This window comes from Corythoichthys intestinalis, chromosome 2 (genome assembly GCF_030265065.1).
Source record: "Corythoichthys intestinalis isolate RoL2023-P3 chromosome 2, ASM3026506v1, whole genome shotgun sequence".
NCBI classification, from domain to species: Eukaryota; Metazoa; Chordata; class Actinopteri; order Syngnathiformes; family Syngnathidae; genus Corythoichthys; species Corythoichthys intestinalis.
In genome coordinates, this window is record NC_080396.1 from 54,373,445 (window position 1) to 54,395,854 (window position 22,410).

Genomic DNA, 22,410 nt, shown 5'->3' on the forward strand with positions numbered 1-22,410 from the left:
TTTTTTTTCTGATGACCTATGGTAGCACTTAAATGACAAAGTGGGGAGTCAAGGAGGCAATGCAACTGTTGGTGAAATCGCAAAAGTGCAACAATGCATGGCTGAGCCGAACATGGCACGCAATGCAGATTTTCTTCAATACTGGAGGAGCCAATGGACATCTTATCCAAACCTCTTTCACTGGCTAAGAAATTCTTGTGCATGCTGACATCGTTGGTTCCATGTGAGTGTGTGTTGTCCACAGGTGAAATTGCTTGTTAAAAAAAATAATAATAAAAAAATAAAAAAGGATCAATGTTTTTGACTTATGTTTTTGAATAAAATTTCACCAGAACAAGAAGTCCACAAGCATCCTCATTCACCCATTCATTATTACTTACATTATCACAATATATATTTACTTAATTTAAAGATATGGAATAATGCAATATGAATGCAAAGATTGAAATAATTTGATTTAACATGCTAAGTCTTTAATTCAGTGTCAGGTCGGTTGCCTGTAGGGATTTTTTATGTCCAGCGGGTGTCAGTATTCAATGACACTGTATTCACACTGTGTCGACACGCTTCATGAGGTCTCACGGACCCATCACTAACATATACACAAGTGTAAACAACAAGTGCTTGTGTAGCGTAATCCGTTTCCACCGATATTTATTATTCATTTTATTCCACGGACGGCATGGAGGTTTCCCCAGCTGCTGCAGTCATCAGAGTCTGACGATGACGAGTCACATCAATGTGCGAATGCACGCAGCAAAGCAAAACGCCTGGACTCCTTTATCCGTTCAACTGGCTGACATACTGACATGTGATCACCAGAGATAGTGTTAGGGTGCGCGGGGAAGTGGACCCCAAAGCAGACAGGAGAGTGGCTGTGGTGATTTTCAAAAGTATATTTATGAGCGCACGAGGGTCGCAACAGCCCACGTGCACTTGAGCTTGTAGCTGACAGGTGTTGACGGGAGGTCAATCAGGCGTCGGTACAATTCTGGGAGCAGGCACGGGGAATCCTGGGATGAAACAAAAGGTCTGATTAGCTGGGTAAGAATAGTTGTGGTAAATACCTGAATGTTGGACTTCACTGACGGGAAAGCTGAAAGTGTTGGTCTGGCGAAGAGTGACAACTAGTGATGTGCCCTACTGTGCCGAGGCGCCGATGCGTGTGCCGAGTAAACCGGGAAAAAAATCTGCAAAGCGCGCATCGAGGCATGTGTTGATCACGCTTGTGGCCACGCCCGAAGCCTCGGAAGGCACGTTGCTACGTCCGAAGCCTCACAAGACGGGCTTCCTACGTCATCGCCAACACATGGTTTCGCGGGTGATTCGAAATAAAATGGCGCACCGAGACGACAAAGAGCTGACAGGTGACACTGACACACCCAACTCACATCTTTAAACCTCAATTCAATCGGATTCATTTTGCAATGGACGCACCGTCCACAACGAAAAAGAAGAGAACATCCCCTGTCTGGGATCATTTGGGGCAGTTCTCTCCTAGGTTCAAATAATAATAACCAGTTTGAATATATATTGTAAATTATTGGGACAACACAGTGTATCCCTCGTTTTAATGTCTTTCTTCTACTTGCTGATTTTTCAAAAGGTGAAGTGTAAACATTGTTCTTAAGAACTTTGGTATACCAAGAGAACACTTCATCTATGTTGAGGCATTGTACCCTGGCTGGCCTCATCCATCCCTTGCGAAAGACTATTTTCAAAAGAAATCCTATCTAAAAAAACGAAACCGTTTACAGCCAAAAACTTTGGAAATGTTAGTTTTCCTCAATAAAAATGAATGAAAGGTGTGTGTTGTTCCTTGTTTATACTGTATGTCAATGTCTAAAATAAAGCAATCATTCTTTCAAGTCGAGCCTAGATCTTGAGCTCGGGTCGGGCCCAAAATGTCAATCATTTACGTTCGGGTCGGGCCGGACTTCTTCTCTCGCTAACTTTTAAAAAATAAATATAGGCTACTGTACATTTATTGTATATGGATGTTAAACTAAGGAATACTTGTTATAAAATAAATAAATTGTATAAAACGGAGAAAGGGCGCTGTCATGAGCCGCAGGAGAGCCAGTGCATTGTTTGCGCACATGAACGCTCTGGGGCTTTCCGCGAGTCTGCAACTCTGCATCCTTTCCTTTTCGAATTTCGATATGGATATGATATTAGTCAAACATCATTATTATCATTTGTTTCAAGGGCCGCACCTCTTCGTGCAAAGGTGGACATCGTGAAGTTTGTGGTGTTCCTTAAAATGTTCTTATTTTGTTTCAGTGTTCCTTAAGGCAGGTTGTTCTTTTGTGTGTTCTGATCCGAGTCATTAAAATAATGTCATTTAAAAGTATTTTAGTTTACTTTTGTATATGCTGCTGTTCCTCTCCTCGTCAGAGAGGTGTGTCCATGAGAGCACAATATCCCACACAGAAATATATTTAACAAACCTATCCAGCATTATTTCGTTGTGTACATGCATTTATAATGATCATAAAAGTATGTAGACTATTTAAACATTATGAAAAATTGCGTTTTTTTCTGGCAACTCGAAGGAATTGAAAAATATATGTCTGTTGCTGCATTTTGCCATGGAAATGAAGCATGAACTATCCACCTGATAGAACAGACACACATTATAAAAGATATAAATGTGTATTGAATATGAATTTTACAGTCTTGTTTAACTGGGAGAATTTGTTACAAAAGACAGGCTTTAATTTGTTATCATTATGCACATAGGCGTCGTCACAAATGTTATCACACAAAACACAACCATTTTCCAAGCAGTGCTCTGTCCAGGTCTGACTGACGCATTGCATCCCCGCATTTTCTCCTTCTGGGTCCTCATAAATAAAAAAATAAAATTTCGGCTTTTTTTCGGGCTCGGGCATGCCAGTTAAGTTAATTGCTCGGGCTCGGGCTTAAATACACGCGGGCCGGGTCGGGTCGGGCTGGATTTTTTAGGCCCGATCTAGGCTCTACTTTCAAGTAACACACGCACATTCATTCACACCAGAACTCCCTGCCCTTTTGACCCCATCAAATCCATGGTATCATTTTAATCACTCTGCCTGCCATGACCTTTATTTTCCACATGATGGCGCAATAGAACAAATGAAGCCTCATGATGCTTCGGCCCAGGAGCGAACCAGTTTGATGGAAAGCCTCATTGCTTCATGATGCTTCAGTTTGCCATCACTGGTGACAACGACGATCAGGCTTTTGTAGGCGGCTGATGTTAATGGCTCGCAGCTGTTGTTGCTTCCCCCCCGTCTGGTCTCCAGCCTGCAATCAAGGAGCCCTAACAGATAGTTAGCTCTGATTGGTTCAAATGTGCATGTTTTCTGAAACAGGAAAAAAAAAAAAAAAAAAAAGGCAACAGAAAATGGATCAAATCTTTAAGAGCAAGGAAAGAGACAAGGAGGCTTATTTATCATATTTAGTTTTAGTTTTATTTGCTCTGATGGGGAGGTTCAGAACATCTTAGCTTAGCTGTCAATGTGTACTTTGGATGTATATATTTGTTCATTTATGTTAGGCTACTTATTCATTTTCTTATGATTTAAAAAAAGTCAATGCGCGATCTTCAAACTATATTCAATTTCACTCTGCATAATATAAGTCATTTGTACTTATTTTTCTAAATGTATGTTACTTGTATCTTTATTATTAAAATAAGTAAAAATAAATTGCAAAATAAATTTGCATTTCAGTAGCCCCCCGCCCCCAACACACACACACACACACAAAATAAATAAATAAATAAAAAATAAATAAAATTTCTGGCTCCATGGCAACCTTCACGACAGGGAGTTCCGGCAAGAAATTCTAACCACTTTCACGGCTGTATGTAGTGCTATGGTGTAACAATAATAGTTCATATAGCTGACGTTGTGCTGTGAGAAAAAAAGTATACCAAGCAAGATATTCAGGCCATGATGAACATTTTTAAATGCCTAACCCTTTACTAGGTGACCCAAAACAGGCCCCAAATCTGGATAGTTTTTTTTCCCGGACTATAGACAAGTTTCCAAGGTACTTCTGCTTTACTTCCACATGTCTGCTAGCAATTTCCGTTTTAGAATTTCTCCATCCAAAACAACAGTGGAGCTGGAGTAACATTACTCAACAAAATCCCTTTAAAAAAGACATTTTGGAAATACAGCATCCATCTGCCATCATCACGACAGGGGAGGACAACATGGTCATTAAGGCAGATGTGGAACCAAGTTTGTGCCACAATAAAGTATTTTTGTAGCCGCTGTGTTATGGAAGGTATGTTCTTCCTATCCCTGCATTGTCATGTGTCCGGTGCTCATAAAATACTGAAGCTAAAATCTTGCACATGAAAAAACTATTTGCCTTTGATATTGTTATTCTGATGATAATTGTAATTATGATGATGTTTAATATTATTTACTACAACTACTGTGGCTGAAACACATGCTATCTGCTGCAAGCCTGTCACTAATCAGTACGTTCGGATGGCACAATTATGTCAACAAATAAATGCAAGTGTTACAAGTTTTTGTTCATTTGTTTACAGGTGGAAAACGCTTTTAGGCAAGGAAAGATAAGTTGAGGTGCCTCACAGCAACACTTACTGTACGTTGATGGACATACTGTATATCAAGACTACGTCTTTCTACTCGATGGCAACCGAGAGGCTGGGGCTGGAGGAAGTGGCTCGCCTTGCGGCGGACCGTCAGCTCGATTCCGAGATCCAACTATGAGCTTTTTAACTACAGTAACTTTAAGATACACTATTGGAGCTGGAATTACTGAGGACAGCGGGAGAAAGCCGTCTGGAGGCCATGATGTCGGGTGAAAGTTTGGCAGGGCTCCGGAGCTCTGCTGTCTGATATCACATTCTCGTATGCTTTTTTTTCCCAATAAATTTAATACATTGTGATTTATTGACCTGTTTTGCACATGCACCAATCGTTTTAAATAAAACAAGAAATGGAATCATGTTGTCCAAATGTTTTATTGTGATCAATATCTGTAATAAAAAAAAAATGACATACTATATATTTTTTTTATATGTACATACTTTGTAGTATTTCCTTGTAAAAGCAAAATCCGCGTCAGGGCTTCTGCATGCGCAAAATTTTGGTCACTCAAGTGGCCGGCGTATCAATCTTTACCTCACGTCAACACAGGCTGACAGGTTGTTATAACTTTGTCCACGAATGATCAACTAAATGATAAGAACAATCATACATTATCATCCACGTCTCATCTACGTCATGCTGAATCCACTTTTTGGAGATTACGTGGGTTCTTCTGGCTTGATTTTGAAGTTTTAACTGTCAACACACTGCTTACTTCACCCGCAATTCATGTTGTTCATTCTAAACCAGAAGTTTGAAGCAGACATTTTCCAAGATGGCGCCGCCCATATTTCGCTCAGGAAACTTGCCTATAAAGAGACAGTAGCTAAAACTAGTTAATTTATTACAGTGCCTTGCAAAAGTATTCGGCCCCCTTGAACCTTGCAACCTTTCGCCACATTTCAGGCTTCAAACATAAAGATATAAAATTTTAATTTTTTGTCAAGAATCAACAAGTGGGACACAATCGTGAAGTGGAACAAAATTTATTGGATAATTTAAACATTTTTAACAAATAAAAAACTGAAAAGTGGGGCGTGCAATATTATTCAGCCCCCTTGCGTTAATACGTTGTAGCGCCACCTTTTGCTCCAATTACAGCTGCAAGTCGCTTGGGGTATGTTTCTATCAGTTTTGCACATCGAGAGACTGACATTCTTGCCCATTCTTCCTTTCAAAACAGCTCGAGCTCAGTGAGGTTGGATGGAGAGTGTTTGTGAACAGCAGTCTTCAGCTCTTTCCACAGATTCTCGATTGGATTCAGGTCTGGACTTTGACTTGGCCATTCTAACACCTGGATACGTTTATTTTTGAACCATTCCATTGTAGATTTGGCTTTATGTTTTGGATCTTTGTCCTGTTGGAAGATAAATCTCCGTCCCAGTCTCAGGTCTTGTGCAGATACCAACAGGTTTTCTTTCAGAATGTTCCTGTATTTGGCTGCATCCATCTTCCCGTCAATTTTAACCATCTTCCCAGTCCCTGCTGAAGAAAAGCAGGCCCAAACCATGATGCTGCCACCACCATATTTGACAGTGGGGATGGTGTGTTCAGGCTGATGAGCTGTGTTGCTTTTACGCCAAACATATCGTTTTGCATTGTGGCCAAAAGTTCAATTTTGGTTTCATCTGACCAGAGCACCTTCTTCCACATGTTTGGTGTGTCTCCCAGGTGGCTTGTGGCAAACTTTAAACGAGACTTTTTATGGATATCTTTGAGAAATGGCTTTCTTCTTGCCACTCTTCCATAAAGGCCAGATTTGTGCAGTGTACGACTGATTGTTGTCCTATGGACAGACTCTCCCACCTCAGCTGTAGATCTCTGCAGTTCATCCAGAGTGATCATGGGCCTCTTGGCTGCATCTCTGATCAGTTTTCTCCTTGTTTGAGAAGAAAGTTTGGAAGGACGGCCGGGTCTTGGTAGATTTGCAGTGGTCTGATGTTCCTTCCATTTCAATATGATGGCTTGCACAGTGCTCCTTGAGATGTTTAAAGCTTGGGAAATCTTTTTGTATCCAAATCCGGCTTTAAACTTCTCCACAACAGTATCTCGGACCTGCCTGGTGTGTTCCTTGGTTTTCATAATGCTCTCTGCACTTTAAACAGAACCCTGAGACTATCACAGAGCAGGTGCATTTATACGGAGACTTGATTACACACAGGTGGATTCTATTTATCATCATCGGTCATTTAGGACAACAGTGGATCATTCAGAGATCCTCACTGAACTTCTGGAGTGAGTTTGCTGCACTGAAAGTAAAGGGGCCGAATAATATTGCACGCCCCACTTTTCTGTTTTTTATTTGTTAAAAAAGTTTAAATTATCCAATAAATGTTGTTCCACTTCACGATTGTGTCCCACTTGTTGTTGATTCTTGACAAAAAAATTAAATTTCATATCTTTATGTTTGAAGCCTGAAATGTGGCGAAAGGTTGCAAGATTCAAGGGGGCCGAATACTTTTGCAAGGCACTGTATATGATGTTCAGGGGAAAAAAATCATAAAATACAGTCGTTATGGCTACAGTCTCTTTTTATTACGACAAGAAAAACCCAAATCAATAAATGATGCATATCCGAATGTGGGGTCTGTTCTTTTGGGGATCACCCTGTATATAGAGAAATGAAAAAGTATCCCCAAAATGGCCGGAAAACAGACAAAAGAAGGCCGTTAAAGGTTAAACACTATTTGGAAAATGGCAGTGGTAACTGTCACTGATGTTTAATTTTATTTTTGGCAGGTTGGATGACTGGCTAGTGCGTTCAACTCAAGGTCTGAGACATAGGCAGAGTTTGACTTTTGTGGCGGTGGGGCAAAACAAGTTGATGACCCCGAACCACATTGTCAGCAATAAAATTAACTTACAAGATATATGCTCGGATAGTAACTTAGCCCAGGCTCGTAAATACTAGCATCCCAGCTGCGTGTGTGAGGGTGTGTGTGTGTGTGGGGGGGGGGGGGGGGGGGGGTGCGTGCGTGCGTGCGTGCGTCTTACCTAGTGGAGTAGACGCAGCATCATTTTTGACTGAATATTCCAGCAAGAATCTCCTCTGGTGGTTTTGGCTAAGCAAAGCAAATGGCCATCTCTAAGGTGCTAGTAACATGATGTGTTCGAAAAATAATTTTGACCCATTGTAAAAATATTTTTTTTCGTTCATTTAATTCATTTTTGTTGTTTGTTTTAGCGCTTTACACCTTTATAGACATTTTAACGGCAAATTCTTAAATTTAAATGTATATATAGGAAAGTAAATTACATGCAATGACATTTTCGGCCGCCAGGAAGAGGGGGGTATGCCCCCGGACCTCCCTCTATGCTTATGGTCCTAATAAAATGGACCGCTTGGATGTTTGTGGAAGCGATCGAATTATTTATTCAATTTTTTTAATCCCGCGCCATGAAGATGAGTGACTTCCTGGATTGAGGAAGAATGCAAAATGTGACGTCAGCTGGGTCACCATCTCACAATACAGCCATTGCTATATAGCATGCAGATGTACTGCGGAGTCAGCTGATTTTGCCGATTAATTAGTTTATTTTTCTCATCATGCAAGCCCAATGTGCTGCAGGCTTTTGTTGCTGCACCAGGGAGAGGCGTATGAGCTTTTTTGAGTTTCAAAAAGTTCCCGTTTACCGCAGAGAATGGCCAAAGCAAGTCCGACATCTGTGGGACCATTGTACCGACGAGGAAGTGAGTAAACTACGTGTTTTGTATTATGTCAAATACTGGGATCATGGCACATGTTTTAATAATGAGGTGGCTTGCATTTTGTGGGTGACAATGCTCCTTGTCCACCGAGAAGGCCACTCAGCCGACGACCGGCGGCTTGTCACACACCATGGTCACTTCCACCCCCTCGGTCCTCTCAGTGTGGCCAACAATAGACCACTATCCTCGCCTTGGCCACGAGCAGCTCCCCACTCCGACGTCGGCCGGTTTGTCCACAGAGAATGGGCTATTTTCGGCGTTCATTCCCAGCAACAAGCACTGCCAGCCCGCCATGGCCGCAGCAGAACGATGACCCGAAACTTGCTCACTGCCGGGGGCTGGCCAATCGGTGAAGACAATCAACCCCACCACCATGTGTGATATGAGTCGGGGTAGTTTTGTGTGATTTTTTGTTTTGGAAAAGCAAAAATAAGACTTAGAAAAGCTGCTCGGTTCAGGTTAGCATGCCGCCGAGCTGTCACGCCTCCTGTTTTGTTTACGCTCTTTCCTCCATCTGCGAAATCGGGGCAGGGAAATGACAAAAGCCGGACGAACCCCGGTGGCATAAAATATCGTTCGTGAGAGGGAGAAGTCGGCAGTTTTGACCATTATGCAATAATTTTGCCCTGTCGTACTGAATAAATGCATTTTTAATATTTCATATTCCATTTAGCAAAAGACTGTCATGATGTCATGTATGGTCATGATTTGTCATGACCATACCATTCACAATGGTCACAATCATGACATTTTGCTGCTCTCTGTCATATTTTCCTCGTTCTGAATCTTCCCCCTCAATGGCCTGAATTCTAAATCAAATGAAATTGTGAACCTGTCAACGTCATCATCCAGCTGATGAGATGCAGAGCGCTATAATGACAGGCGGGGCTAAACTGCAGATTAAAAGAATTTCTTGTCATCTGCGCTTTGCCAAACTGTTGTATATAGTCAAATCATCTCAAAATATTATTCTAATTCACATAATAATGCTATTTATAATATTTTTATGCTATCACAGGCACTTTAATCCCAGCGTATGGTCTGAGATGAGAAGTTAAATCCTGGGCTCCTGCTTTCCTGTGTTGTGTTTGCATGTTCTCCAGATAACCCATTTCCCAAAAACATGCACGGTAGGGAGGTCAGTCCAGCATTCTCCGTAGGTGTGACTGTAAAAAGTTGTTTGTTGATATGTGCCTTACCCTTCTCCTGAAAATTAATTTACAGGTTGGATATATGTTGACTTCAATTGATAAACATGTTCCTGCAAAATGGCACATAGACATCTTTGACATAATTTATTTATATTTTGTGTTGTTGGTAATATTCTGTGAAGGTTTACACTGAGAGAAACATGTACAAATAGCACCATTTAACATGATATAAGGATTTAAAATGATGACACATTCTGTGTTCAAGTATGTCAGAACTCCAATAGCGACCCAATGAAATCTAGCAATCGAACAATTGAACTCATAATAGTTATATTATAATAATGATAGAATGTGTTCGACTCATTTAATAAAATCCCCGCATTCCCTTGTTGAATATTTGTTCAATATGATATTAGACCCAGAGCTTGCTCTCTGGCTTTATGCAACATTTAGAAATGTCTTTATTCACATGCAGCCATAGCTTGTCAGATTACAGAGTGGAGACAGGTTTTGCATTACCAGGCAGAGAGAGAGTGAGCAAAAACTGTGCAAAACAATGCATCGACACTACTTTAGTATGCAGCGCTATGTGTACACAATACTTTTATGTTCCGTAAGCAAAGCTGGTGAGTGTGTTGCCCTAAATGGGGCATGCTCCCTACTTCAGTGCCCTCTCAAGGACTATCTATACGGACAGCGAAATATGAATGAAAGGCACAAGAGAGAGTCTTGAAACAAAAAGGATGAAAGTTCATTCAGATCATATATAAAACATGTTTACTGCTGGGAAGAGGCTAAACCGTGAAGTGATCCCCAAACCATGAAAAATTGAATGAATCACCTAAAGTGGAAGTAGTTACTATTTTTCTAATAGTACATATATATCTCGTGTTTTATTTCAAAATGGTGAAAAATAGTTCCAAGGTTGAACCCAAAACACCAAAAATTACAGAATTTTAAGATAAGACTATCGCAACTCTCCTGAAATACAACGCTCAAATTCTTTTTAGATGTTGAAGTTTTCCTAGATGTAAAAATTCTGTAATGTAGCTTTTCTGTTGCAGTTTTTCCCAGATGTAACCTCAAGACAAGAAAAATAGAATTCAATAATCATAAAAATAGCGACATTATGCAAGAGGGATTTTTTAAAATCTATTTGTTGGGGCCAAATATTCCTCTCAGATTTTATTTTATTTTATTTTATTTTATTTATTTATTTATTTTTTACAAAATAGCACATTTAAACTGTACCGCAAGTTTTTTGTTGGCATCTATTCGATTCAATTTTTCCCCTCAAAGAAATATTGTTAAAAAAACATTTCCATCATCTGGAATATTAAGAGTTTTATTAATTTAAAATTGTCTCCTTCACTTCTTCATCCTTTGCCCCTCATACTCTGCATCTCCGAGCAAATACTCTCCTCTACTTTTTGTAGTTTCCGAACTGGACGGCCAGTCGGTTACTGACGCAGCGGAATGTTGCTGGCTGAACCTCCCAGTAGTTGACAGGGTTGGCAAAGAGACTGATGCCATGGTAGAAAGCTCTCTTCATTCCTGCTCCCTTAGGACAGAAGGCATTCAAATCCACCTTGGCAATGTTGTTATTATGGAGGTACACCACCTTGAAAGCAAAAGTACACATTTGTAGCCCATCCTGGCAAAAATGAGCCCCATGGCTGAGGGTTACAGTAAAGTCACCTGTAAGTATTTCATATCTGGGAGACCTTTGGGAACAGATGAGAGACGATTATTGTCCAGGTGCAGCTCTCTTAGCCTTGGTACAAAGGCAAGACTTCCACCCTCGATGTTAAGGATATGATTAAATCCAAGACCCAACCTGGAGAAAAAAAAAAACAGGGGATAGAAGTGTTAATTGCCTTATGGCTTCACCTAATAGATAAATCGTAGATAATTTGTGCTAATGTTCCTGCAGCTACTGTACACTGCTGGCCAAAAGTATTGGCACCCCTGCAATTCTGTCAGATAATGCTCAATTTCTCCCAGAAAATGATTGCAATTACAAATGCTTTGGTAGTAATATCTTCATTTATTTCGCTTGCAATGAAAAATCGCAAAAGAGAATGGGGAAAAAAATGAAATCATTATCATTTTACACAAAACTAAAAAAATGGCAGGACCAAAGTATTAGCACCCTTTAAAAAATAATGTAATGCTTCTCTAATTTGTTTAATTAACAGCACCTGTTACTTACCTGTGGCACATAACAGGTCGTGACAATAACTAAATCACACTTGAAGCCAGTTAAAATGGATTAAGGTTGACTCAACCTCTGTCCTGCGTCCTTGTGTGTGCCACATTGAGCATGGAGAAAAGAAAAAAGACCAAAGAACTGTCTGAGGACTTGAGAAGCAAAATTGTGAGGAAGCATGGGCAATCTTAAGGCTACAAGTCCATCTCCAAAGACCTGAATGTTCCTGTGTCTACCGTGCGCAGTGTCATCAATAAGTGTCAAGCCCATGGCACTGTGGCTAACCTCCCTAGATGTGGACAGAAAAGAAAAATTGACGGGATTTCAACGAAAGATTGTTCAGATGGTGGATACAGAACCTGACTAACATCCAAACAAGTTCAAGCTGTCAACCCGTACTATACGTCGGCGTCTGAATGAAAAGGGGCTCTATGGTAGGCTACCCATATAAGACCCCACTTCAGACTCAAAGACATAAAAAAGCCAGGCTGGAGTTTGCCAAAACTTAGCTGAGAAAGCCTAAAACGTTTTGGAAAAATGTTCTCTGGTCAGATGAGACAAAAGTTGAGCTTTTTGGGAAAAGGCATCAACATAGATTTTAAAGGGAAAAAAACGAGCCCTTCAAAGAAAAGAACACAGTCCCCACAGTCAAACATGGCGGAGATTCCCTGATGTTTTGGGGTGGCTTTGCCACCTCTGGCACTGCACTGCTTGACCTTGTGCATGGCATTATGAATCCTGAAGACTACCAACAAATTTTGCAGCATAATGTAGGGCCCAGTATGAGAAAGGTGGGTCTCCCTCGGATGTCGTGGGTCTTTTAACAGGACAATGACCCAAACACACTTCAAAAACCCTAACCCCAAAACACACTTCAAAAAGTGTGTTTTGTCAAAATGGTTATATTCGGGGTCTAGACATTGTACCCATTAACGACGCTAGATGGCGCCAGATATCAATTAAGCGAATGCTGAAATTGAGGAGTAATGTTCTGTCATGATAGATCTCAGCTGCTCTCAAGTTTAACCAGTTTGCATTATTTTATTGCAGTGTTTTTCCTTATTCAGATTTGTTTCAAGATGACTGTTACAGTTAGACCTCACTTTGATGGTTAATGCAGTTATTGCAATTTTGTTGTTTTATCACAATAGACTTGTTTATTTACATTTCAAAAACCAGAAGCCATTCATCTACGAATGTGATTGCACTTTAGTTTACATATTTAAATGTTCAAATATTAAAATCTGAATGACGCAAAAATAACATGATTTTTCTCTCAAATACATTGTTATAGTCATTTGTTTCAGATGTACTGTAATTATTTTCTGTATAAGAATTAATTTGGTGTTCAAAAAGTCTTTTTTCAAACTTGAGTCTTGAAAAAGAGGGGGTCGTCTTATAATCAGGGTCGTCTTATATTCCGGCCAATACGGTAATTAAATCACAAACCATATAGATGAAAAACTTCAACCGCGTAGCGTTTTTTCATGAAAAAAATAGTGGAATTTCACTGCAAGGTCACCTATAGAATAGAATAGAATAGAATAGAATAGAATAGAATAGAATAGAATAGAATAGAATAGAATAGAATATGTCTTTATTGTCATTGCCAACAACGAAACCTTGTAAACAACGAAATTGGACGTGGCAAAAATAAAATAAAATAAATAGAAAAATAAATGCTCTAGAGCTATAAGTGAATAATTATAGCTTGCTTAGACTGAAATATGTGCAAGACAGAAATAGTACAATGCGGTGCTAATTTAGCAGCGCCATTTGTGCAACCCAAAGAATAAAACAGGCCATTGTGCTGCGCATTCTGGTGTTTGCTCCTTGTCCACTATGGCAGTATATTAGTAGTACTGTAGTAGCAGTACAGCAGTAGGCAGTATATACAGTATAGTATACATAGTACACAGTTTGAAGATGAAAAAGGAGGCTGTCTGAACAAAGCTGCAATGATACAGTATCTAATTTGTTTTTTTTCCACAGTTAAAATATACTGTATACAGTATGTACAGTGGGGCAAATAAGTATTTAGTCAACCACTAATTGTCCAAGTTCTCCTACTTGAAGATATTAGAGAGGCCTGTAATTGTCAACATGGGTAAACCTCAACCATGAGAGACAGAATGTGGAAAATAAAAAACAGAAAATCACATTGTTTGATTTTTAAAGAATTTATTTGCAAATCATGGTGGAAAATAATTATTTGGTCAATACCAAAAGTTCATCTCAATACTTTGTTATGTACCTTTTGTTGGCAATAACGGAGGCCAAATGTTTTCTGGAACTCTTCACAAGCTTTTCACACACTGTTGCCGGTATTTTGGCCCATTCCTCCATGCAGATCTCCTCTAGAGCAGTGATGTTTTTAGGCTGTCGTTAGGCAACACGGACTTTCAGCTCCCTCCACAGATTTTCAACGGGGTTGAGATCTGGAAACTGGCTAGGCCACTCCAGGACCTAGAAATGCTTCATATGAAGCCACTCCTTTGTTGCCCTGGCTGTGTGTTTGGGATAATTGTCATGCTGAAAGACCCAGCCATGTCTCATCTTCAATGCCCTTGCTGATGGAAGGAGATTTTCACTCAAAATCTCTTGATACATGGCCCCATTCATTCTTTCTTTTACACAGATCAGTCGTCCTGGTCCCTTTGCAGAAAAACAGCCCCAACACATGATTTTTCCACCCCCATGCTTCACAGTGGGTATGGTGTTCTTCGGATGCAATTCATTATTCTTTCTCCTCCAAACACCAGAACCTGTGTTTCTACCAAAAAGTTCTATTTTGGTTTCATCTGACCATCACACATTCTCCCAGTCCTCTTCTGGATCATCCAAATGCTCTCTAGCGAACTCCAGACTGGCCTGGACGTGTACTTTCTTCAGCAGGGGGACACGTCTGGCAGTGCAGGATTTGAGTCCCTGGCAGCGAATTGCTTTACTGATAGTAGCCTTTGTTCCTGTGGTCCCAGCTCTTTGTAGGTCATTCACTAGGTCCCCCCGTGTGGTTGTGGGATTTTTGCTCACCGTTCTTGTTATCATTTTGATGCCACAGGGTGAGGTCTTGCATGGAGCCCCAGATCGAGGGAGATCATCAGTGGTCTTGTATGTCTTCCATTTTCTAATAATTGCTCCCACAGTTGATGTCTTTACACCAAGCGTTTTACCTATTGCAGATGCAATCTTCCCAGCCAGGTCTACCTTTTTGTCTCTGGTGTCCTTCAACAGCTCTTTGGTCTTGGCCTTTGTGGAGTTTGGCATGTGACTGACTGAGGTTGTGGATAGGTGTCTTTTATACCGATAATGAGTTAAAACAGGTGCCATTAATACAGGTAACGAGTGGAGCCTCGTTAGACCTCATTAGAAGAAGTTAGACCTCTTTGACAGCCAGAAATCTTGCTTGTTTGTTGGTGACCAAATACCTATTCCTCCCTCTAATTTGGAAATAAATTCTTTAAAAATCAAACAATGTGATTATTTGTTTGTTTGTTTTTTTCACATTCTGTATCTCATGGTTGAGGTTTACCCATGTTGACAATTACAGGCCTCTCTAATCTTTTCACGTAGGAGAACTTGCACAATTTGTGTTTGACTAAATACTTGTGGCTAGAATTTCTTGCCGGAACTCCCCGACATGAAGGTCGCCACGAAGTCAGAAATTATATTGATTGATTGATTGATTGATTGATTGATTGATTGATTGATTGATTGATTGATTGATTGATTGATTTGTTTGTTTTTTTTCTTTAATTTTGGGGGGGTCAAACCTCTTAAACTACTGAAATGCAAAGAAAACTGTTTTAGCACAGCCATTTCTATAACACATACAAAAACTGATTTTCATTCAAAATTGTATTTTTCAATTATTTGCTAAATAAAAGTTAACAAAAACAGCAATAACCGCAACCTCCACCTCCTAATTTTTATTTTCCCTCATTTCCTCACATACTAAATGCCAAATCTCAGTTTGAACTACTTATGAACATAGGATGTATATAAAAACTGAAGTAAACGTTTACTTGGGTTTTTTGTTTGTTTGTTTTTTTAAATAATAAATATATAAGTAACATTCATTCAGAAAATTAAGTACAAATGACTTATATTATGCATGGTGAAATGGAATATATTTTGAAGATCGCGCAAAAATTGACTTTTTTCAATCATAAGGAAATGAATAAATAGCCTAACATAAATGAACAAATATAAGTCCAAAGTGCACATTGACAGCTAAGATGTTCTGAACCTCCCCATCGGAGCAAATAAAAGTAAATATGATAAATTAGCCTCCTCAACTCTTTTGTTGAGCTTAAAGATTTGATCCATTTTATGTTGCATTGCCCTTTTTTTTGTCTCATCAATTCAACTTTTTTTTTTTTTTTTTGCTGTTCCAGAAAACATGCACATTTGAACCAATTACAGTTAACTATCTCTGCTGATCACATGTCAGTATGTCAGCCAACTGAATGTATAAATGAGTCCAGTGCTTTGCTGCGTGCATTTGCACATTGACATGACTTATCATTGTCAGACTCAGATAACTGCAGAACCCGGGGAAACCTCCATGCCGTCCATGGGATAAAATAAATAATAGTGGAAACAGAATACGCTACACAAGAACTTTATTATTCTTGTTGTTAACACTTGTGTATGTAGATCTGATGTTGGTCTGATCTTCTTGGAGATGAAATGCATGTGTGGCAGCTCAACATTTTTTTTTTTACACAGCGTTTTGACAGTTGCCGTCATATTTTCGGAATCAAAGCAACGTGTACCAGAACAGCATTCTGGCCCTGAATCTTATACCGGAACTGCGTTCTGGCCCTCAATCTTATACCGGAACTGCGTTCAGTTTTTTTTTTTTTTTTTTTTTTTTTTGTAAAGTAAACTTCAAATGTGAGTGGCAATATTAAGAATGATCATGTTCAGCCAGACTGCTGCTTGTTGTGAATTTTTCTGATGCTATAGTCAGCGCTTGTAACTCGAAAGATTTACTGGCAACTCAAGACAAAAACAATCATCCACGTAAAATACTTTTTAGACGGGTCATTCTTATGTTAAGGCAACAATACGTGATCAAAGTTATAAACAGTTAAACAGCATACTTGCAAGCACACAGAGTTCTAATTCCTTCTTTAAATGGTTTAACACTTGAAATAACGAGGACGAATATAATCATAAAAAGATAGTTCACACTTGTGTGTTTTGGTAGTTTATTTCTGTGTGAATTCCACAAGTGTTCCACAAGTTTGAGGTCAGAACAGTTGGCAGGCTACTCTATTCTTTAAATTGCTGGCAGGCTACTCTATTCTTTAAATTGCTGGCAGGCTACTCTATTCTTTTGACTGCCAAATTCTGGAAGTAAAAAAAACAACTGCTGTGTGAGGGTAAGCAGTTCATCTCTCTGAAATGGTGATAGCTGGTGATACCAGTTGGTGTCTCACTTGTGTGTTTATTAACATTTAAAATTATAATTGCCTGAGTTTACCTGTACAAGTTCTTATAGCGTTTCAGGTCCTCGAGTTCGACAGCCTGTATCTCATTGTGGTCAAGATGAAGCTCATGGAGACTTTCAGGAAGATCTGAAAGAAAACACATTGTCTCAGACAGACACTACTCAGTTTGACAAAAATATATTTTCCATTGCTATTTCATTGTACTATAAGATCTGGCTCAAATGTTTTTAAGTTTGGATTTGTTGAACTTTTGTATTGTCCTTTGAGTTTATATATTCATTACTGGTGCTTGTGTTCAGCCCAGTAGCCCATGTTTAAAAAAGGATAGAGAAAACATTAAAAAATAATGTCTACTAGTAGCATATGACATAAAACATAAAAAGAAAAAAGAAGATAAGATGATCAGACACTAAATAGTGAATTCTAGTTTCAATTTGTATTTTGTAGATTTCGTAATGAATTGTAACTTTATGTCACCAGTTCAATAGATTTGCGTATTGTACGTGTCACGTGGCTGTCTACCAAAACTAGGGACAATGACTTCCAAGTTAACTTAATCAAGCAGGAGTCATTTGTGTCTTCTCAGTTTTGTTACATATTTAACTCATTATCTGTCATTGATGGCACATACTGTATATATTCAACAATGACAACAAATGAGTTGAAGATCCATCCATCCTTCCATCATCTGCCGCCTAATCTGGGGTTGGGTCGCGGGGAAGCAGCTTTAGCAGAGAAGCCCAGACTTGCTTCTCCCCAGCCCCTTCAAACAGCTCCTCCAGCGGGATCCCAAGGCGTTCCTAGGCCAGCCGAGAGACATGGTCTCTCCAGCATGACCTGTATCGTCCCCTCGGCCTCCAACCAGTGCGACATGCCCGGAACACCTCTCCAGGGAGGCGTCCAGGAGGCATCCGAACTAGATGCCCGAGCCACCTCAACTGGCTCCTCTCAACGCGGAGGAGTAGCGGCCCGACACTAAGTCCCTCCCGGATGACTGAGCTTCTCACCTTATCTCTGAGGGAGAGCCCTGACAGGGGAAACTCATTCCGGCCGCTTGTATCTGGGATCTTGTTCTTTCTGTTACGACCCTCAGCTCGTGACCATAGGTGAAGGTAGGAATGTAAATCGACAGGTAAATCGAGAGCATCGCCTTTCGGCTCAGCTCCTTCTTCACCACTACGGACCGGTAAAGAGTCTGTATCACTGCAGAGGCTGCACTGATCTGCCTATCGATCTCCCGCTCCCTGCTTCCCTCACTCGTGAACAAGACCCCAAGATACTTGAACTCCTCCACTTGGGGCAGGATCTCATCCCCGATCCGGAGAGGGCACGCCACCCTTTTCCGGCTGAGGACCACCATGGTCTCAGATTTGGAGGTGCTGATCTTCATCCCAACTGCTTCACACTCGGCTGCAAACCGCTCCAGTGAGAGTTGGATGTCACGGCTTGATGAAGCCAAAAGCACCACATCAACTGCAAAAAGCAGAGATGCAATGCTGAGACCACCAAACCTGACACCCTCAACGTTTCGGCTGCGCCATGAAGTTCTGTCCATAAAAATTATGAACAGAATTGGTGACAAAGGGCAGTTTTGGCAGAGTCCAACCCTCACTGGGAACGAATTCAATTTACTGCCGGCAATGCGGACCAAACTCTGACACCGGTCGTACAGGGACTGAACAGCCCTTGCCAAGGGGCTCAACCCCATTCAAGTCATACATCATTTTTTTACATTGCTGATCCGGTTGAGGGTCGCAGGCAGGCTGACAAACTACTGTGTGTCATTGTGAAAGGTGTGATTCACCCTAAACTGCTCACCAGTCAGCCACAGGGATAACATATGTAGATTGCAATGATAGCAGTGGTAACAACCAGTTGATATACAAGCTTTACATGATTGCCTAATCATGAATTAATTTTGTATTTTGTATTATTGTCACAAAGATGTTGTAACCTTTGGGCACGCCAGTCAGTCTGCTGTCCGATATGCGCAAAAAGTTCAGTTTGAGACCCTTGAAAGCACCAGGCTCGAAACCACTGTTCTGGATGGGGTTCGATCCCATCTCTGAAAGATAGAAGACAGAACTTTGTGTCAAAATATAAACATTTTAATCAGCAGTGCACCGGCAAATAACACAGAGATGTGTTTAGTATCTTTGACCTATGCAGTTCATGTTGCCCAGTCCTGAGAAGGCACCAGACTGCACCTTCTTGATGCGGTTCTCGTGGATCCTAATCTCCACCAAGGAGGCAGGCAGGTTTTTAGGGATAGAGGTCAGTAGATTCTTGGAGAAGTAGAGCTTCTGCATGCTCTGTAGGGGGAGGAATGCCTTGGGGTGGACCTTAGAGATGTAATTGTTCCTCAGAGATAATCCCTGTGAAAAGCAAGTCAGTTAAGAAGTAGCACCCTTTTAATAGAAAAGAATGCGCCCTCTATAGAATATTTGTGTTCAGCAAGATTACTCTCTCCACATGCAATATGGATAGACTGATATACAGTGCTGCTCAAAAGTTTGTGAACCCCCTCAACATTTTGGAATTTTCTATTATTTCAACCTGATTTCCTAATCAATCAATTCAGTAGTTTTTTTTTTGTTTTTTTAACAGTTGTGTTGTCGAGACTAAATTAAAAAGAGTTTTCATCAACTGATGTAGGTGCAAAATTGAACTGTTTGGTCACAACCAAAACCGCCATGTCTGGCGAAAAGTCAACACTGCATACCACCAAAAGAACCTTCTCCCAACAGTGAAGCATGGAGGTGGGAATGTCAAGATCTGGGCTTGCTTTTCATCCTCAGGACCTGGACAACTCCACATAGTCCAGGGAATCATGAATTCTGAGGAATATTGTCAAATCCTAGAACATAACCTGACGCCATCTGTTTTGAAGGTAAAGCTTGGCAGAAGGTGGATCATGCAACATAATAATGATCCAAAGCATTCCAGCAATACAACCAAGGAATGGCTGAAAAAGAAGAAGATTCGTGTTCTGGACTGGCCCAGTCAAAGTCCTGACCTAAATCCCATTGAAATGCTGTGGCGGGACCTGAAGCGAGCAGTTCATGCCAGACGCCCATCAAACCTCTCTCAACTGACTGCGTTCTGCAAGGAAGAATGGGCAAAAATCCCCCAAAGTAGATGTGAGAGGCTGATTAGTCACTACAGAAACCGTTTGGTTGAGGTAATCTCTGCAAAAGGAGGCGCAATATCCTATTAACTGAAGGGGTTCACATACTTTTGCACACATGATATCTGAGTTTTTCTTAAATCAACCACTTTTGTTAAATAAAGAATGACAATATAACTATTTCTTTTGTTTCAGTCCATTATTTGGAATGTCAGTATTGTGGATTTAGGTATAACTTAACACTTAATAAGGTTATTTTAGTTTTTTTTACAAAAAATCTGACCATCGCTGTGGGGTTCACAAACTTTCGAGCAGCACTGTATGTAATTACTCAGAATAAAGGGCTAATTGCATAATTTATCTGGCTGCCTGGCAGGCAAAGTATAAGTGAGTAAACATTCTCAGCAAAAAAAGAAGCATTGATGTGAGTTGATTTCTCCCATTTGGCCTCAGACTTAATATCACAGTTGACACCGTTTAAGATCATTTTGAGAAGTGGAAATGAAAGCAAGAAAAAAAAAAACTCAATGTTTTTGGAAGCAAAATCTTGATATTTCAAACAACACAAAAAAACAGTTCCAGAGCTTAAAGTAAACATGACCAGAAGGCATGTTTATCTTACGTATAAATCGGTAAGGCCCTTGAAGTCATTCTCTTTTAGCTCGGTGATATGGTTGTTCTGAAGATCCAGGAACCTTGTGTCAGGAGGAATATTACTTGGTACCTCACTCAGTCCTGAAGACCAAAAAAAAAAAACAGAAGGAAGACATTCTCCATTAAACTCCTCTACTGGTAACTTGTGGAACCAAGACCATTAAAAGCTGGTCCACTGTGCAGACATTCAGGATATTTAGACTTTGATTTAAGGAAAATAAAGAGTTGGAAGATTACCCCGTCACTATACTACAGGATGTCAAGTGAGTACTTTGGGGTTCTGCACCATTAGTTTAATCAGATGGCCATAGACCCAACTACTAGTCACATTTAAATGGTTGGTTGTATACAAAGACATGCACACTTACATTCACACCCAGACAAACGCATACACGCACATACGCCAGATGGGGACACCAGATGTTTTCCGTCTGGTATTCATTTGTCCAAAGTCACAACGGCAGCGATTGAAGTACCATCAGTGTATAAAGCTTCTGGTAATGAATAGGAAACAACAGCACATGTTGGCACTCTGTAAGTTCTGTGTTATTATGAGTGTGGTGAATTTGGCACTTGACAATGAAAGTGTTTTAGTCTTTCAGGTGGTTTAGGTGCAATAGAAGAAAGAAGAACCAAGAAATAGTGAAAATGTGCATTTATTGACGTCAGTGGCACCATGCTAAAGTGAGTTCCAATGTTATTACTGTGTGTTTTTATTCACTTCAGCGCAGTTTTTGTTGAGAATAAAAACAAGGTGGGAAAAAAGAAATTGGAGTGTTTTGCTGGGGCAGCAACAGATTGAGTTTCCTTTCATTTCAATTAGGAAAGAATGATCATAGATCAGTGCAGAGGTGAGTAGTAACACATTACATGAACTCCGTTCCATTTACTTGAGTAACTTTTTGAGATAAATGTACTTCTAAGAGTAGTTTTACTCTGCTATACGTTTTACTTTTACTTGAGTAGATTTGTAAAGAAAAAAAACACTACTCTTACTCCACTATTTTAGGCTACACAAGAGTGAATACATTTTTCCTCATTATTCTACAAATTAGATTTTTGGGGGGGGGGGGGCAGCGATGCCAAGTAGCTGTAGCAGCTGTAGTGATAGCAAGTAGCTCTACCGATTTCACCAATGAATCGTCGCAACAATAATCACACGACTCCATTATACCAATCAGATGCAAGCTTGCCATTTTAGTTTCCCACTAGCCTGTTCAATCATGTGGTGTCCTTAAAGCGCTGTAAAAAATGAAGTATTTGATATAGAGCGCTGCCCTCAACATGACCTGAAAGAACGGATTTTAACCTCTCACCCAGTTTTTATTTGGCACCAAATAACCATGGAAAACCAGAGATATGATCGTTTTAATTTCAAGATAGTAATAATGAAGGAACCTTTCACTTTTCAAACTAGGAACTATTTTCTCCACCAGATTGCACTATGCTCTTTGGACGAAGAATGCTTCATTTATGTAATTTTTT

The 22,410-nt window shown here is 40.1% G+C and overlaps 1 protein-coding gene across 1 annotated transcript in view; it reads right to left on the reverse strand.

Annotated features, from left to right (window-relative positions):
- Window positions 1–9,575: 9,575 nt before the first annotated feature.
- Window positions 9,576–22,410, reverse strand: part of bgnb (biglycan b) — a 33,254-nt gene continuing 20,419 nt past the window's right edge. Inside the window, exons 3-8 of the mRNA XM_057828328.1 lie at window positions 20,894–21,006; window positions 19,306–19,519; window positions 19,099–19,209; window positions 17,177–17,270; window positions 11,175–11,313; window positions 9,576–11,097 (exon numbers count right to left, since the gene is read on the reverse strand). Coding sequence (XP_057684311.1) covers window positions 10,900–11,097; window positions 11,175–11,313; window positions 17,177–17,270; window positions 19,099–19,209; window positions 19,306–19,519; window positions 20,894–21,006 — 869 coding nt within the window. The 3' untranslated portion in view covers window positions 9,576–10,899. The remainder of the gene's footprint in view (window positions 11,098–11,174; window positions 11,314–17,176; window positions 17,271–19,098; window positions 19,210–19,305; window positions 19,520–20,893; window positions 21,007–22,410) is intronic.